An 18,946-nucleotide genomic window follows, 5' to 3' on the forward strand; every position below is an offset into this window, starting at 1 on the left:
ATTGTACCCTGTATAAATGGACACACAGGCCATTACAGTGCACTGGCAAAAAGATCAGTGTTGTCCTAGATGACATTAGGATAAGAAAAAACATAATTATATATAATTATTGAGGTGAACATAAACTACTTTTACTGCAGTACAGCCTTTATGTAAACAGGGATGCAAAGATATGAAACTGCTAATCATTGATCCACAAACTGAGAAAGACAGAACAGATTTCTTGTTTGTGTTGACGTTATTGAGAGATTGGTTTTAGGTGTCTACATACCAAAACGTTTCAGCTGGGCTATTGCAAAGCTATGACACAAGGCACAGATGGGTGCACAAAAAACTAATGATACAAAATGTTCAAGAATGAGCAATGTTGACACAGTACTGTTCAAAGATGACAGTCAAAATGACTCAATTTTGCACAGGAAGGACATTGTTATGGATACAAAGGCGTACTTCCTTCACATAATTGAAGAAAATAAAAAGGGCGGAGAGAAAGATCATGAAGAGGCAGCAGTAAGCTTCCCATACATATGCATTCATAAGCCTCTATGGTGGAGGCGTTTTCTCAGTTAAATCAAACAATGTTTTCATCATTACAGTAGCTCTTTTTTTTTTTTCTCTCCTCAAAATATGCCCTACAGTTTTATTATGTTAAGAGCGGGATGCATGCTGTCTCATGAAGAGCAACCTTTTGGTTTCAACAGTTTTACAGCATTCTTAATTTCTGTCGATTAAAACTGCACAGCCCAGAAACATCCACACTTTAACTGCACTGTTTGGATTTACTTGATATTTTAATAGCCTTACATCATCCACACTGGGATTTGTATATGGCTTTTGTGTTATTAACTTCTGACTGCTCTCCCCAAACAACAAATCTCCATCTCAGCTGTTCCTGAAAGTTGACAACCATGCCATAAATTAAAGCCAGCCACGGAGAGACCACGACGGAAGCCTAGACTGTGAACCGTCGAATCAATCTTATTCTTGATCTCTATCTTTATCTCTCCCGCCACATCTATTTCTATACACACTATATGCTAGACGTTGCACACACCGTTTCCATAAATAAAGAGACAGTCAGTCAAACTGTTGGTAGACAGGGAGCTGGTGACAGGGAGTCAGAGACCTGCTGACTGTAGGAGAATAACAACAAGAGGAAACAACTCCCATTGGTTCGACTCTGGCAGGTTATGAGACTTTTGAACCATGCCCTCTTAGATGCAAAGTCTAGTCAGTTTCCACCTTGGTCCACTGATCTGCCACCACATCCAGACTTACAATAGGACACTGTGATTTCTACTCGGCTTTGTGCCTTGTGCTACTCTTCAAATGTTCATACTGAAGCATAAAGTCATTGATTTAGCCACAAATCATACTGGTCACACTGGATTTAAAATGTCCAGTGGTGATGAATGGGGTGGAATTGTGTCAAGTATCCATGAAATGTGTACTGAATTCAAGCAGTATTCATACAGGGTGGACAGACTACAAATATTTATGGATAATATTAAGGCTACAAGAATGTTAGTTACAGAAAAAAAAAAGAGAGAGAGAGAGCAGTGACACTTACAAGTGCAGATTAAAATGTGTATCAGGTGGGTTTCTGAGGAAGGGAAAGAATTCCAACTAAAAGCAATGAACTGCTAATTTAATGTCTCATCCATGTCACATATATTATATATTTAATACATCATTAAGTATTTTGATGTTTCTAGTTGTAATAGGCAGGATATCTTTTCAATATCGCCTAAATAGTTGTGTTTATTACCCCGCCCCCCGAAGTGGAGGCAAGGGGTATTGTTTTTAGTTCGGTTTGTTTCTTTGTTTAACAATCTGGCAACAAAACTATCGGTTGAATTCATACCAAATTGGGTTTATAGATTGTCAGTGATCCAGAATAGATGTCACTACATTTTGGAAACAGTAGGTCAAAGTTCAAATTTTTTATGAATTTAATCCCTCCCCCCCCCCATTTACTTATAATGGGCAGAATTTCATATGTCTATAAAAACATCAATTTTGTTTCAATTTACTTCAAACTTGGCACAAACATAGAGGCAATTGATATGGTGACATCAGCGCACACATATACGTGATGACATCAGCTGGATCGATGCCAAAATAAGCTACAATATGTGTGAGGGGTGGCGTTTGTTGTGCCCACTGTGCACCACTTGTTAATCTTTATGTTGCATTATTACTAATACACAGTTGCCCATAATGTTGGAATCACTATATGTGTATAATTTTACTATATGTGTATACAATGATACACTGCTCTCTGTGTGTGTATATACAGAGCACTGTCAGCATTATATCACTTAGACTAAGCTGTGTCAAATAATAGAGTCGATCAGAGATTTTTCAAACTGGTTAAACTGCCATTGGTTTTAGTTTTGTGCATAATCTTGTACCCATGTGGGAGAAATAATATAGGCATGGAAAAATTATTAGACCATCAAAAGTCATCCAAAACAATGGTTATGCAATTAAGTACTAACTCCTGTGTGTATCATGTGATTAAAACAGACAGAAAAGAAACCATGGAATGCCTAAAAGCACTGTTTTTGTCAGTACAATGCCATAGATATTGATATAAGAACTTCAGTGATTTTGGTTATTATCAAGAAAACATGGAAAATGGATAGATATCAGCTCTGATATTAAACTCTTATGAGCTATTTTTGTTGTTATCATTATACTTGTCCAAACAAATGTACCTTTAGTTGTTCCAGGTATTAAAATGAACAAGAAATTGAAAGTAACAAGGATGGTCTAATAATTTTTTCTGCAACTGTATATTCCACTGTTGCCCATAAAGTTAACATAATTTCGTTTTCAGACACATTCCTCTTTTTATTCTTATTTATACGCATCAGTAATCACCTTTGACCAGGTACAATGATTCCATATTGAGTCCCAGTTACGCTTCATCTATCAAGAATAAATCACATTGTCACAATAATTTCAAAAGAAGAGGTAAAAACATTTATTCCAGCTTTACAGGCTACAGTGTACGCTGCTTCCATGGCTTACCCTCAGTTTTGAAGAAATGTGCATAATTCTGTCTACAGTTATAGATCTAGAGCATTTCAGAGCCAGTTAAAGTCTGTGTAATTTTCATACATGAATTTTTTAGCCTGTTGATACCTGAAGCCATGTGTGACATGGAAAAATGTATTTCTTAACACCTGATTGAATTTCTTCATCCAGTTTCTCCATCAGACGCTGTGAAGTACCACTGAGGTATCAACTGGAGCTGACATTTCTACTCATTTAAGCTCATGATTGGAAATTAAAAACTGAAATTCATTTATTCACCAATTCTTTCAATTACTTCGAGAAAGAAAATCCAGTTATCCGCTCAGTGTGAAATTCTTGCAAGAGTGAGTTGTAATGTCTGCGAAAGAATAAGACCTTCCGTGGTGACTCGTGAGAAGCAATTAACCAATGAAAATCACGCTTTTATTGAAGATAATTTAATTTACCTATTCTGAAGGAGAGCGGGCCACCAGAGGTGCTTCTCACCCACATGGCTAAGAAGAGCAGAAGCGCCCAGGCTGTGAGCATCTTCTATGACTCCTCATGGGTCCTGCCCCGGGGGTGCCCCTGTCACAGCCACCTGGAAAATATACACAAAAAACACACTGCTTAGACATCAACCAGCATCAAGAAGGACACACAAACAAAAGCTGGGCAGCATATCAATACCCCTGCAGATGTACTGTACTATTTTCCTTGTCTTGTTCTGTCTATCTGACTCTTGTTACACACTCAGAATCACTTAGTCAGAGTCTGAAGTTACTGCAAAGTAAATCCACAGCCCAGTCTTTATCCTGTCTTTGTTCACTTCACCGTATTATTAAGCAACAAAGGGTTTCTTTCTGTGTTTTTTTCTTTCTTTTTTTTAGTGCCAGAGCTGGAAATGATTTCTCTTCCCTCTGTTAGGCTCGCTATTGTATGAACTAAAAATCAAATAAGGTCACCGACTGAGGTGAGATGTCGCCCTTTTCTTTATATCAGTCCATTGAAACAATCGCTTTTTCTGCACAAAATGCACTTAACCCAAAATTTTCAGTCATTTAATATGTGCATATCTGATGTTTTAATCAATACAACTGTCTCCAGTGTATTGTTACAGGTCCGACTTCAGTTCTCTTTAACATGTCAGCATGAGTCTTTTTAAGTGTATTTTCTTGCTCTTTTCCCACTACGCTGACTGAACAAGGATCTGAAAGCAGTACTCTGTGCCTTTCTTTACTAAAACATTATATTTTATGACATCTTGTGTTATGTAGGTAGTGCTATTAAATTAAATCTGATCATAAATGGAGTATGGTTGGAAGAAAAGGTCACACTTTCAACTACATTCAACTCCAAAAAAAAGTTACCTTATGCAAGTATTCTGTCTAAAATAATATTTTTCTCCCTTATTTTAGCAGTGTCTAGCAGAAGTCTATGAGGAATACTAGGACAAATCCCAGTGGCTCTGTGCGTCTGTCATTCAAGGTAAGCACGAGGACATTCTGCAGATGTGATTCAACACTGGGCTCACTGGCCGATCGCAACCAATTTAATTAATGCTTGTTAACATATTGTAAAAGTAGCACCAAGACTTTTTTTTAGTGAGAGACAGCTGATTTCAGGACTGCAGAAATAATGTAAGGCACAGAATGAACCTGCGAATGTCACATGTAACAAAGTTTAGTCCTGTCACAGAGAATGCAGACAGTCTGTCCAGCCTCAGTCTAAACACAGGTGGAATGACTGAGGGGGTTCACACATCCCTGCTGTATGAGCAGGTGCATCCCACTGAATGGACCACACTACTGTGGTTCGACAGTCAGAAACAATCATTTATTCGTGGCTTTTTGGTCTAAAAAAAGCAATTTTTTTGTATGTTCATCATAACCTTGTAAAATAACAAATGCAATAGTGGTCTAAGATTTTTGCACACTGCTGTATTTGAGGTGACATCTATTTTTCTGAGGATTAGCTACTTATTGTTGTTGAAAAAATTACTAGACTAGAAGCACTCGGAGAGCGCAGACCTCCGCCAAGGCTGATCAGTGGCCCCCCCCGTGGGCCCCCCCACGCCAAGGAGGTTATGTTTTTGCCAGGGTTTGTCTGTCTGTCTGTCTGTTTGTCTGTCCGTTAGTGTGCAACATAACTCAAAAAGTTATGGACAGATTTTGATGAAATTTTCTGGTCTGCGCCCCCCACGTGGGCCCCCCCACCCCCGATCACCACCAAAATTTAATCATTTCTTCCTTATCCCATTTCCAACAAACCCTGAAAATGTCATCAAAATCTGTCCATAACTTTTTGAGTTAGGTTGCACACTAACGGACAGACAAACAGACAGACAGACAGACAAACAAACCCTGGCAAAAACATAACCTCCTTGGCGGAGGTAACTATCAAAAGTCATCAAAAATAATACTTATGCAATCCAGTACTAACTCATGTGTATCATGTGACTAAAACAGACAGAAAAGCCTGAATGCCTAAAAGCACTGTTTTTGTCAGTACAATGCCATAGTTATAGATGTAAGAACTGAAGTGATTTTGGTTATTATCAAGAAAACATGGAAAACTGATAGATATCAGCTCTGAAATTAAACTCTTATGAGCTATTTTTGTTGTTATCATTATATTTGTCCAAACAAATGTACCTTTAGTTGTACCAGACATTAAAATGAACAAGAAATTGAAGAAAACAAGGGTGGCCTAACAATTTTTTTCCCTCAACTGTATAAAGACTACTTATTAACTCTTACACACCTAGAAGCATTTTTGTGGCAACTTCCAAATTATATTTTTTCTCTACATTTAACCTTTCCTAAGTGATTTAAAACTATTATATATTATCCACTGCATTTTCTGTAAAAATCGGATGTATTCATTAAATTTTCTGACCATTAAACATAGTGTATTTGTATTGTGTACAATGACGGAAAAACGACTTTTTCAGTGAAATACACTATTGAGTATATAAATGTGTGTTTTATTCTATCCATCCATCTATCCATCCATCCATCCATCCATCCATCCATCCATCCAGATTATCTTTTATATTTCCTGTTTCATCTCTTGCATGTTTCTGCTTGTCTTTCTGTACTTTTTTTTGTTTGGGTTTTTTTTTATTTTACTGCTGTAAACACTGCTATTTGCCCTCAGTGGGAATGAAATCTTATCTTATCTTATCTTATCTTATCTTATCTTATCTTATCTTATCTTATCTTATCTTATCTTATCTAACATTTTAGATCAGTAGACGCTTTCGGTTACTAGTGGCTGTTTAAGTCTTTAAAGGTTAAAAATCTTTATTTTTTAACTAATGTATGTCCTCATCCCCTCCATCCCGCCCAACTCTAAAATTCAAATAATAACCTTATCAGGGTTTTTGGTGTATTTTGGTTTATGATGACCTTTCATATATGCATTTGACCTATGAATCAGACATAGATGTTGTTGATGCTCTGTCGGTTGCATTTATAATCTGAAGAATAGTATCCATTTTATTTATTCATTTACTCTTTTACCTGATTCATTGTTTTCATCCAATTCCCTTCTTGTATACATTGTAAATGTGACCAGTACAAGAAAACAGACTCCACTAATGATTGTTGATAGCGGTCCAAAACTCAGTGCCAAAGTGGTGGGAGAGTGTTGCTGTTATGCGTTTCCAGGCTGAAAAGTTTCATACAAGTGATCAAGAGTTTCACACTTGATATTTTTTCTGTAAAAAAAACAAAACAAAACAAAACAAAAAAAACACCCAAGCAGCCCAATGTGTTGATGCTTTTAAAATGATCAGTACGCCAATTCCTTCATTTCTGTTCAGTATTTATTTTTCTGCTCTCAGACTAAGGCTAGTGCCTGAAAATATGAACAGTAGGAGGGGGAAATACTGCGGTTCAGGACACCCACAGCAGTCAGTATAAGGAAGCAAACTAAAAAAGAAAAGACATTATGTTCTTAGTCATGGGAATAGTCTCAGTACAGGAATAGGTTTGCCCATATTTAATTCAGAATATGAAGTATGACACAGTTAAACCAATGATGGGAACTCGCATTTGGCTTTGGAGTAAAACCATTTACCAGAAATCTCTGAATCTAAAAAAAAAAAAAAAAAAAAAAAAAAAAGACTCATATCTCTGCCAGTATTCAAAAAAGCTGTTGTCGCAGGTGCACAATCACAGGATAAGCACACAAGTTTTTCATGTGGGAAAAAAAAAGGTGATTTCATAAAAAGATCAAGCTTCTTCAAAGACAGATATTCGATCAGAGCTTTTTTTTGACTAGGCTTTGTCATGTTCCGGGTAATTGCTACATCTAAGAACCTCCCCTCTGATTTCCCTCATTTCATTCTTAATTGAAAACAAGGCAAAGCGGCCACGGTAATACCGACTATGTACGGTTAAATCCATGGAGGACAAAGCCTCCAAATGTCAGACAGTACACCTGTGAGGATGGCAGACGGCAAGATTAGTGCATCCAGCCCGAATAGAATAGGGGTTCTATTTTGGTGCAGGCACAAAGCCAGTAGGGGTGCAAAAAACCCACAATGTCATTTTCCTCAGGAGCAAGTGCATTGTTGTGCATTTGCTCCTTCTATGTGACTTTATGTAACATTAACACATTTGTCTGTTGTGATAATAGGTGGCTGGATGGAAAAAGAACAAAAGTAGAAGGGACACCTTGTAATGACTTTAAGACTAAAGATAGTGGAGCCTTTTATGGGCTGTGGGAAGATTACACCTTATTGATTGTTTGGTTTCCTTTAATTCAATTCTATATTTCCTCTTCCTGTCTCAGTGTGTACTTCTCTTGACTTGTATCTTACATAATATAACATTATTTTTAGTCGCTCCCCGCTTCCCTCTCTCCACTTACAAGAAATTCAGCGACACACTGATTCCAAAGTTGGGTTTTAAAAGTTATCTGCTTGCCGTTAACTGTAACTGTCAATGAGTAATGATAACTTGTAGGTTTTGTGAACATAACATCATTAAAACTCTGCCTATTGGTTCGTAGCGACCAATTTCGGTCTTAAGCTGTGGAGTGGAGGAAGTGCACTCGGTGTTTTTAACTCTTAGGCAAAAGGGAGCATTAAACCATATGCACCGGTGGCAAAAGTAAGTGTCATATTATCATGCTATGCAACAACACTGTGTGTTTGTGTGTTACCTTCATTGCACTCTGAAAACATTTGGCTGCACTTGTTTCATAAGAAGGGAGAATTTTAACTCTTATGGGTCTGAGCCTATTTTGGCCATTTTTGAGTACTTTTGATTTTGCCTTTATATACTATATAAAGAAATGTTTATTATACCCATGTCTGGTGTCTTTTCTTTCAGGACAATGTCATCTATAGCATCTGCCTATTATTTTTTCACTTTAACCTACTATATCAACACAAAAGGCCAAAAAACACACAAAAAAGATAAAATCAGATTTTTAAAAAATTATATAATTTATTGCATAAATAACACAAAGATGCTTAACGAACCTTTTCAAAGACTTTAAAAGTGAATATTGGTGCCAAAGATTAGGTATATAAAATCAAAATTGGAATAAATTAAAACTATTCTCAAATATTTGACATAAAAGCATATCTTTACATAAGTATTTTCTCAGATTTCTCGGTTTTCTCATCCCCCTCCCCCCTGGTCCTCCCGGTGACTGCATCCAGTTCAGGTGGGGGTCATCCTCACCCTTACCAGTAATTCTAATGCAATCTGTAGATTAGAATCTGCAGATTCTGCCAGTTTTTCCCGTTTTAAATAAGGACGAAAAAAAAAAATGATGAAAATATGGTAAGAAATATAACCCCCCCCCCCCATCCCATTTTCATGCTTTTATTCACGTTTGTTTGCGCCGGTTTCAAATCATCATATCACCAGTTGCCTTTGCTCTATCAACATCAAATAGAAAGTGGGAAAATCCGTACTTTTGAATGCAATTGTCCCCAGTGGTCTACGTGACCGACTTCTAACGCTATGACATGTTGAAAATGTCATGTGATTCAGTTACGGGGTCCTGGCCGTGGACCCCTAAGGGTTAAATTATTTCTCTTTAGTAACATAACCATTCACACATAAATACTAGACTGGATTTCCTGGCAATGGAAATTATTTTAGTATTTATGGCTTGATGAGTAAAGAAAATCCCTAACCCCTATAATGTTCACATCAGGTTGATCTGCCAAGCATTTATTTTTGTACTAAGATAGTCTCACTGCCTTTGATGGGCAATAAGTCGGATTTTGTGAATTCTTAGACTACCTCGCTGAGTTATAGCTTCGGAGAGCCCCGGGGAATAGTTGGAAAAGACTGTCAACACATCAAGATCATTTCACAGACCTTTCCCAGGAAAACTATGCAAATAACAGCTGTCAAAAATCTTCCCCTGCGGTTGTAGGAACAGCAGAAAAACAGAAACTGCATCAAATGAGAGGTCTGTTCCAAAATTAATTGAGAGCTGAAAATTCCTTGCAGCCTATATCGCTTTGCACACTGGGGGATTACTGTGCTTTATTGTTCAATTAGCCCCGACTCCAAAGTAGCATGTTTTAAACAACTCATACAACTAAAAAGTCATAACCCTGGATAGATTTTTCTTTTTTTTCTGTGGAAATAAAAGAGGATTTCATCTCAAGGAAACTGATGAAGCTGAGAGAAGCACTGTAACGTCTTTAATACGACACTTCGACTAGCATGTTTGTCACTATTCCTACAAAGCACCACTTCTACTGCAATGGGAAGTGGTCGCAAACTGATTAAGTGTCCTTGAAAATTACTTCAGTCAATCAACGTAGATAGCGTCTCAAATACAAAGTAATTGTGTTCATAAGCTAACCCACACATGAGTGGAAACAGAAGACTTCAAGAAAAGGTTTAGATTCCAGCTAATGGCACCCTCTAACACTAATGTCCCCTCAGTGAGATCCAGCTCCTTCATGTCTAATACACGCTCTCATACAGCCAATCAAGTAAAATAGTGAAATCAGATTGAGTCTAATGATTGCCCTCATTTTTCACCACTCACCACTATCGATCTGAGATCTTATTGATCTGGATTATATCACTGCTGCATTACGGCAGCGGAATTCAACAGCAAAACATAGGTTATGTTTAGGGGACGGATGAGGTTTGTGACCCTGAAGATGGGAAAACACAAAGGTAGACGAACAGGAAGAGGTGAGGTCCTTTGGGAGATAAACTGTATACCTTGGTACGAGTGGGCTTCTTATTACGTTCCAACACACTGTATATCATACCCTTACAGAGCTTGTGTGCAGCAACCTCTGCATTGTGTATAAGTTATTTCATTTCTTTCTTTCTCTGTTGAGAAAGCTTGGTTGTTTAAACACTGCCTTTAATGGAATCCCAAATATAAGATAGATAGAACAGTATGGAAAAGGCAGGGGCTGCAGATGAAAAGGAGTTATTTTTACTAATTCTGATATATTTACATAGGTGTATTTTTATACAGCAATGTTCATAAATGTGCATGGTCCCTATTAAATAAACTAATAAAACAAAATAAAATAAAAATAAATAAATAAAAGGAAGAATTCAGCAATATTAACCCATAAAGACCCAAACATCCACTGGCGACCAGAAGTATCTACTGATCTAAACTGTTTAATACCTGTGATCTATGAATCCTGTCATTCCATGTAAATAATTGGTGTAAAATGCAGTTTGTCATCTTTTCATGGTCATCAGATATGACCCATTTGAACGTTCAGAGGCTTCGTAGTGAACGTGGAAACACTGTCATCTTCTACAACATTGATTCACCAGTAAAACCCATAAAGTTGGATCAATGACAGTGGATGGAGGTGCTTGGTTTATGTTCAGTTAATGATTATATTTGCTGAAAAAGTTGTTTTTTCTTCAGTTTTCTGTGTTTTTGATATAACAACCCTCAACTTCAGTCTGAGCTTTTATGAACATCTACAGTACATGATTAGTAAACCAAATGTTGGAAAATACCTGATTTTCACTGAAAAAAACCCCCATAAAATATAGAATATAATATAACAATAAATGGTGAAAAATCTCTTAAGGACGGTTAAATATAGAGAAAAATTCATTTAGGAACTGCCACAAATGTCCCACTAGGTCATTATGGGTTAATGGGACACTGAAAGAAAGGAAGGGGCAGGACTAGATAAACCTTTGCTTCTTTCTGTCCCTTCTCAAATTGCATTTATGAGTTGATTCATATGTACAGTTATGTTAAATTTATTGTATTTCGTTACTTTTTCTGTGATTAATGACCACTGATGGGTGCATATGTACATACCTGAAAGACAGTGCATACTTCTTGCTTTTATTGTTTTTTTTGTTTTTTTTTGTAGTTCTTTTTTTTTACTTCAAAGTTTGACAAAAATATACTAAAAATAAATAGATAAGATAAGATAAGATACAATAAGATACAATAAGATAAGATAAGATATTTCATGTTTTATCTGGTGAGTTTAACTTCATTTGTATATATACGGATAAATGACATTCAGGGTACAACTCATTAAAGGAAAAGTTCTTCAGAGACATGATTTGGAAATGGAAATACCTTTGCTGATGCTACAGGCATGTGTTAGCTGTTTTTTCGACTGAATTAGGTTCTGGGCTGCGATGCTTTTAAGGGATATTGATTATAGTTTTTAATATATTTAAAATTATTGGCAGTGTTTTATCTGTAGTATCTGTTTAGTATTGTGTTTTATGCATGTTTTAGGACAGAGTTTTACTTTCTGTTTATGTATATTGTAGTGTGGATGAATGAATAAATGTTCTAGTCTTCTGTAACCTTCTCCTGCTGCTTTCGTGACCAGGACACACTTGCAAAAAACAAACAAACAAAAAAACAAAAAAAAATCTATCTATCTATCTATCTATCTATCTATCTATATATATATATATATATATATATATATATATATATATATATATATATATATATATATATATATATCTTAATTAGTAAGTTTTTCCTGGATAAATAAATATTAAATAAAAAAAAGTATGTGGATATAACTCCTGAGCTCATATGGTTCTATCAGCTGTAGATGAATGATGGTTCTGAGGTGTTGGGAGATCACAGTGTTCAGTTTAGGCTTTTACATTTGCACTTCACACACTGAAAAACATTCAGATACTCTGGATCTTTTAATTTTGTTCTGTGTCGTTGCGGCTGAAATATCCAAATTTCCTGTGTTTTTCTTCAACCCATGAAGACCCAAAAATCTACCAATGACCAAAACCATCTACTGATGTTAATACCTGTTGATCCACTAATCCACTTGATATACATGTAAATAATTGGTGTAAAATACAGTTTGTCATCTTTTCATGGTCATCAGCTATGACCCATTTAGACGTTCAGCGGCTCTGTAGTTACCGTGGAAACACTATCATCTTCTACAACATTGATTCACCAATAAAACCCATTGAGTTGGATCAATGACAGTGGATTGAGACACTGAGTTTATGTTCAGTTAATGATAGATTTGACTGAAAGTCCCTTTTTCTTCAGTTTTCTCTGTTCTGGTATAATAACTGTTGAATTTACTCTGAAATTCAATGAACATCTGCAGGATCACTGAACTAAATACAGGATAATACATGATTTACACTGAAAAAAACCCAATAAAATATATTTAGGCAAAAATATATAATTTTCGCGTAAAGTACTAGATCTTTCTAAGGTGCTGCTTTTGTAATAAGTCACTATAACAGCCACCTCTTCTCATTTCCTGTTTTAAATCACATTGTTATTTCAACATGTCAACTAATTCTTTAGCTCTAAATTACCCCTTTTCCAACCTTTTCTTACTTTTGTTGAAACCTGCATGTCAGGAATGGATGTGTATTTACAGAGGAAATGTAGAACACCACACAAAACACGAAATCTGTTGTGTTCTTACTGTCTACAATCATTATTTTGTCATTTGCATTTTCCATACTACTTCCTCTCATGTAGGTTGTAGATCAGACTCTAAAAATAGTTGCTAAATGCTTGGCTGGGCCGGCTACTGCTCCAGTTTAATAGATCTTTCTGGTCCTTTTGACACTAAGACAGTAACTTCGACAACACTGTGATGTTTTTCCTGGGTGTCTGAATCTACAACTTTAAAGTCCCGCTGTGCAGACAGGATTGTGGAGGAATAAAGAGAACAATAGCACAGATTTCTTATACTGCGAGCTGGCTTGAATAGGTAGAAAGACAGGCAATCATACTGTATAGAGTTGTACCCACTGCATTTTCCATATAAGCCTCTTCAGAAACCTGAATAGACTGAGCAGTTGTGAAATAAAATGCTGGCTATTGTAACTCTTCTTTTGTTTCTTTGCTCACAGAAAAGCCAGCACAGGCTGAGATGTGAGATAAAATCAGAGAAAAGACAACTGTAGTGCAATCATAGCCATTATGAACAAGGTTTTAAAAACAGCGAGAAGGTTTCAACAACACATTATAAAAGCTGCATGTTATGATCCTTTAATTGAAAAGACAAAAAAGCCTTTTTTTTTTTTTTTTAAAGAATTTAACCCTTTCAGGCATGAATTATGAGAACCTTAGTCAAGATTTTTTCCTCAGTGTTTTTATTCCTCCTTAGGCACAAAAAAAACAAACAATGCTATCGAGGGTTTTTTTTTTTTTTTTCATGGAGTTACAAAAACATCCACTCAGCTGAACACCTTGCATTTAATTTTTGAAGCAAAGAAACATGTATTTAAAACATCTGTGTAGGTTCTTATTTGCCCAGGTCATCATTCTTCTAGGTAGTTCTTCTCAGTTCAACTGGACTGGTTTAGCTCTTTTTGAAAACGTTTCATCTCTCATCCAAGAGACTTCTTCATAGAACTGAAGAAGCCTCTTGGATGAGAGATGAAACGTTTTCAAAAAAAGCTAAACCAGTCCAGTTGAACTGAGAAGAGCTACCAAGATGTATTTAAAACCCAATATCAGAAAGTGATATGAAAACAATGAAATAAAAACATTTTTAATGCTGCTAAGCCGATGTTTTCTCACATTTTAAATATTCTTATACTAATTATTACTCACTTCATGGAGATAATATGCAAAAAAAAAGACCCTGTTAATTGAATTGAGTTAATTGATGTACACTAAAACATGTTACTGCAGATCAGGTTTATCAAGAACAGCGAAGTTGGTATGAATGGTATGAATTACAGTGTGTGGGATGATGCATAAGTGTCCACTGTGTTGGCTGATATGGAACTAAAACAACAAAACCCATGAATATACAAGAGAACAGCTTTGAATAGCTGTCCACTGTAGTGACTAATGTGCATGAAAGGGTTCATTTAGTTTATTGTGTTTATAGTCTTTGACGTGACGGTAAACTCAACATTCATCATTTATTGAAAGCTTGAAATGCTGAAAAAAACAAAACGTTCAAAGACTCTGAAGGACATCGTGATGAACTTGAACTGTCTGACATTTTTTGAAGTGAATCATTCTAAAAAATAAACACATCCATTAATACAGAAAATTGATCAGCCCCATGATGCAGTGCAGCAACATGCAAATGGAAGATAAGGCTAGAGATGGTGATAATAATGTGCAGGTTAGAGCTGCACTATATATCGTTTGAGCATTGACATCGCGATGTATGTGTTCGCAATAGTCACATCGCAGGTCCTGCAATGTAGGAAGCAAATGAACTCAACGTGTTCTCATCTGATTTCAAGGGCACCTGACACACACTGCACACAGCGATCCACCAATCACAATTGTTCTTAATCAGTTTGGAGTAAGTCGCTCGTAACAATATTGAAAAATGAGCAACAAACAAGAGAAAATGACAGTAAATGAGGACTTGGTGCCAAAAAGAAAAGCAATGTCAGTTATCTGGAATTATTTCAGCTACAACAAGGATTATATTGAAACGTGTTCTGTGTCAATAGTGTCTGGCACCTGTTGCCACAAAAAGAGGTTATTATTATTATTATTATTATCATTATTATTATTATTATTATTATTACCTTTATTTAACCGGGAAAAAAACCTCATTGAGATTAAGAATCTCTTTTTCAAGAGTGTCCAGGCCAAGACAGCAGCAGAAGTTACACAAAATGGAAATCAAAGTCATACATCCACACTAATATACATAAAAATACAAAAAATATCGCAATATATATTGCAGGGTTAAAAAAAAAATCACAGTGTCAGTTTTTTTCCAATATCGTGCAGCTCTAGTGCAGATAAACTGCAGCACTATTCTTAAGAAAAAAATATATTTACACATAATTTTCAATACCCGAAAGTAGTTCTTCTTTATAAAAAAACATTGATATGTCTTCAATCTCCACTGGTTGGTCCATATATGCACATACTAATATAGCTTTTCACATTCACACAACAATTTATGGTTAAAAGTCATTTTTATAAAAGCCGCAGGGTGACAGACAATCTTGTAACACAGACCGCTGTTAAGTATCAGTGTCACATTTGACAAATAGGCCTTTGTATTTATACAGTGTGGAGGAAAACACTCTAAAGCAATATAACAATTTTCCCTCAATCTTATACTCAAATCTCAAGCTGCTGCTCTGTGTGTGCGACGCAAATCTCTGCATGTGTTTGTGTAGTGACAGACAGCGTGAACATTATACACTATAAATTTGCATCAGGAGACAATTATTTGACAAAGGAGAAAAAAACTGGAATATACTGAAGCAAGAAACTAACAACTGTGATAAATAAGTGTTAATTAGGAGAAGTCACCCTCTCACTGTGAAACACTGAGACTCAGACAAGCACATAATCCATAAGAAGAAAACTCACTACACTATTTAAAAAAGCACATGCTTTGCAGCAGATTTGAGTGCACTTTAAAACAAACTTAGTGCTTATTACTAGTGAGCATCCAGATTAACACAGGTCTAAACAAATATAGAGGGATGTAGCTGAGGTTTAAGGGAGATAAAGTAGGCAATAAATAGACGTTTCTGGTCTGACTTCCATCGACGGGGATAATACTGAGTGACCGACTAGCTGGCAGCCAGGCTGACCTTAGATATTAATCACGTTGACTGTGTGGCAACTGCAACAATTCTCTATACATCCCTGAATGAAGGATGAATACATCACTGGACTCAGATTTTGGCTGTTGTGCTGATTTAATTTCGTTGCACTTTACTGCAGCCTTTGATACAGTCGATCACAGTGCAGTCAGTCAGTGATTAGGTAAAGCTCTTTATTAAAATCTTATATAAATGTGTGTGTGTGTGTGTGTGTGTACGTCTTTTCTCTTCAGCCTGCTCTGATTCTCCGGCCACCTGCTGTGTTTCCTGCATACAAAATAATCCATTAATGGTGACATTTTCGGGAGATTTATGGACTGAAAGCCACTTTACATTTTGATACATCCACTTATAAATATTTATTAAAGCTGACAAAATGAATGAAACAAAAATGATAACAGAAGCCAAAGCTATCTTGCCATTTAAACACTAGCCAACATGGCAAACTGGAAATGTTTTTAGAATTAAGCAGTTATCAGGTTTATAGGGTTAGATCATGTGGCTGTTGACTAGGGAGTGTATTACTCACTCAGGGTGTGTGGAGAAAAATTAGGTGGCATGACAAGGTACAAAAATATTGATATGGATAATTCTGTCCTTCCAATACTATTGATAGGGAAATGTCTATACAAGTCTACACCCTTGATATGTTACCCGTGGGGAGGTCATTTGTTTTGTTGTTATGCTGATGATACACTTCTATCTGTCTGTAAACCTTGACCTCTTCTCTATCACATCACTTGGATGTAGCTAATGTTTTATATCCAAGTGCAATGTTTTCTACACTTCTTTAAAGGAGTGATATTTTGATTTTTAAATGGAATTATGCATTTTAAAACATTTCCCTGTGGTCTACATGAACTGTAAATGCTCTGCTTGGGTCTGAATTCTTCATTAATTCAACTCCACAGGTCCATCTTCAACCCTATTTCTGAATATTAACACCAGAAAGGTCGTTTTGAGCGCTGGCCCTTTAAATCCACATTAGCCACTTCACACCCCCCACCCCCAACCCCCCACCCCCTCCAGGTTGTTCTGCTCTGTCCCGTTCAGCCAACAACTGAACATTTTAGGTAATCGGCTTGAAGTTTGGACATATTTTCAGTATGGTTTACAACCGCTGCTGCTGACAAACAATATATATTCTTTATTTAACCAGGTAAAACAGCCTCACTGAGTTTACAAATCTCTTTTCAAGAGTGACCTGGCCAAGAAAAGAATAAATGGCATACTCTGAGAAATGTTCATCAGAAGTCTTGACCTTATATGTGCAAATGTCGAGATGTAATTAGTTACAGACGTAACAAATTCAGAAGGGATTAAAACAGGTTGTAGAAATCCACTTGATTGAAAATGAAAATAAAGATAGCTTTGCAGCACCTGGAGGGTTCAAATTCAAACTTTTTGAACTATTAGGGTCCCCAAATACACAAATAAATGTACCAAAGACTGATAAAAGTGGGTTTAGCAAAATATGACCCCTGAAAAGTCAAGCCAATTCACTCAAACACTGGTACAATGTTATTATGCTGATGATCCTCTATTATAACTGTACTCAAACTCTGACCTGCATTGCTACTCTTAAATGTCACATCAATTAATTGACTATATATCCAAAAATAAACAAATAAATTCAATAAAAATAAACACTTTAGCATTTTAATTATTCAGTTATGAGTCATAGGATATGAGCAATAAATGCCACAAAATCCCATAGCATTATACTAAACTGTTGTTGAGATATTTTTGTCTGAATTAAATTAGCATGTTAATGGACCACAAGACCAACAAACTAATACTGTCATATTCAGTGTGATGCCATCAGTTGTGATGCCATCAGTTATTTAAATCTGAGCTGTACTGGTGCACTTACATATTTAAAACACCACAATATCAGATTTTAAAGACTGTTACTTTTATATAGTACCATCAACTAAGTCTAAAAATAAACAGCCAATAAGAAGTATGGTCGATCCAACAGTCGGTATCGTAGGGCTGAGTGCACTAAATCAGCTGGGATAGATGAGAGACACGGACGATTGACAGAACAGGATGGTCTGACAGCTGTTTGACTTTGCTGTCAGGGTAACAGTTTACACAATCCAAATATCAAAACTGTCAATCATACATCAAACGTTGTGTAATTCAATTGCAAATGGCCCATTAAAACTGACAGTTTGAACCAAAGGCAAGTCAGATGCATAATGAGACTCACACATTTGCATATATTCATGTACTGCTGCACTGTGAGTCTCAGAACTGGCACAAAAGCAACTTGTAGATGGAAATAAGTGATGTGTGACCAATGTTCAAGGAGGTTCGAGAGACTGTCACAAGCTGCAGAAAATGAATATGCATGTGGTATGTATACTCCTCTGGTGAATATTTGCACCGTGTTCAAAGAGAAATGTCTGTTTGAGATGTCTAGACATAAAAAAAAAAACAAAAAACAATGAACTGAGCAAGAGAGAAGGTAGAGCTATTTGTATATGGAAAATATCTCCATTGTTCTTTGAAATGACCCGAGAGCTTCGGCTTTGGAATGAACTGGACTGTCACAGCCGCCATGATACTCACCAACATCTCCCAGCTGTAAACACACATTTTATTAACACCAAGTCTCAGCGGTTTCCCTGTCAGAGGCAATACAAGGCTGATGGAAACTGCTGTGATGCTGCAACAGCTCAAGAAACAGAATCCAGATATCCAGGAGAAGAAAATCAAAGAAAAGTGGGGTTAATGTACGGTCTTAAAAAGCTGTTCAATAATACTCTAAGAGGATTCATTAAATCTCTTGAACATATGCTTATTTTTTGTAGTTTTTACCCTCGGCCCCCGCCGTAGGGTTTTGTCATCAGTTAATCGTCCATCTGTCTGTC

The 18,946-nt window shown here is 36.3% G+C and overlaps 1 protein-coding gene across 1 annotated transcript in view; it reads right to left on the minus strand.

Moving 5' to 3' along the window:
- Positions 1-18,946, minus strand: part of grik4 (glutamate receptor, ionotropic, kainate 4) — a 475,408-nt gene that overhangs the window by 197,251 nt on the left and 259,211 nt on the right. Inside the window, exon 3 of the mRNA XM_030152304.1 lies at positions 3,489-3,622. Coding sequence (XP_030008164.1) covers positions 3,489-3,570 — 82 coding nt within the window. The 5' untranslated portion in view covers positions 3,571-3,622. The remainder of the gene's footprint in view (positions 1-3,488; positions 3,623-18,946) is intronic.

This window comes from Sphaeramia orbicularis, chromosome 13 (genome assembly GCF_902148855.1).
Source record: "Sphaeramia orbicularis chromosome 13, fSphaOr1.1, whole genome shotgun sequence".
In the NCBI taxonomy this organism is placed as follows: domain Eukaryota; kingdom Metazoa; phylum Chordata; class Actinopteri; order Kurtiformes; family Apogonidae; genus Sphaeramia; species Sphaeramia orbicularis.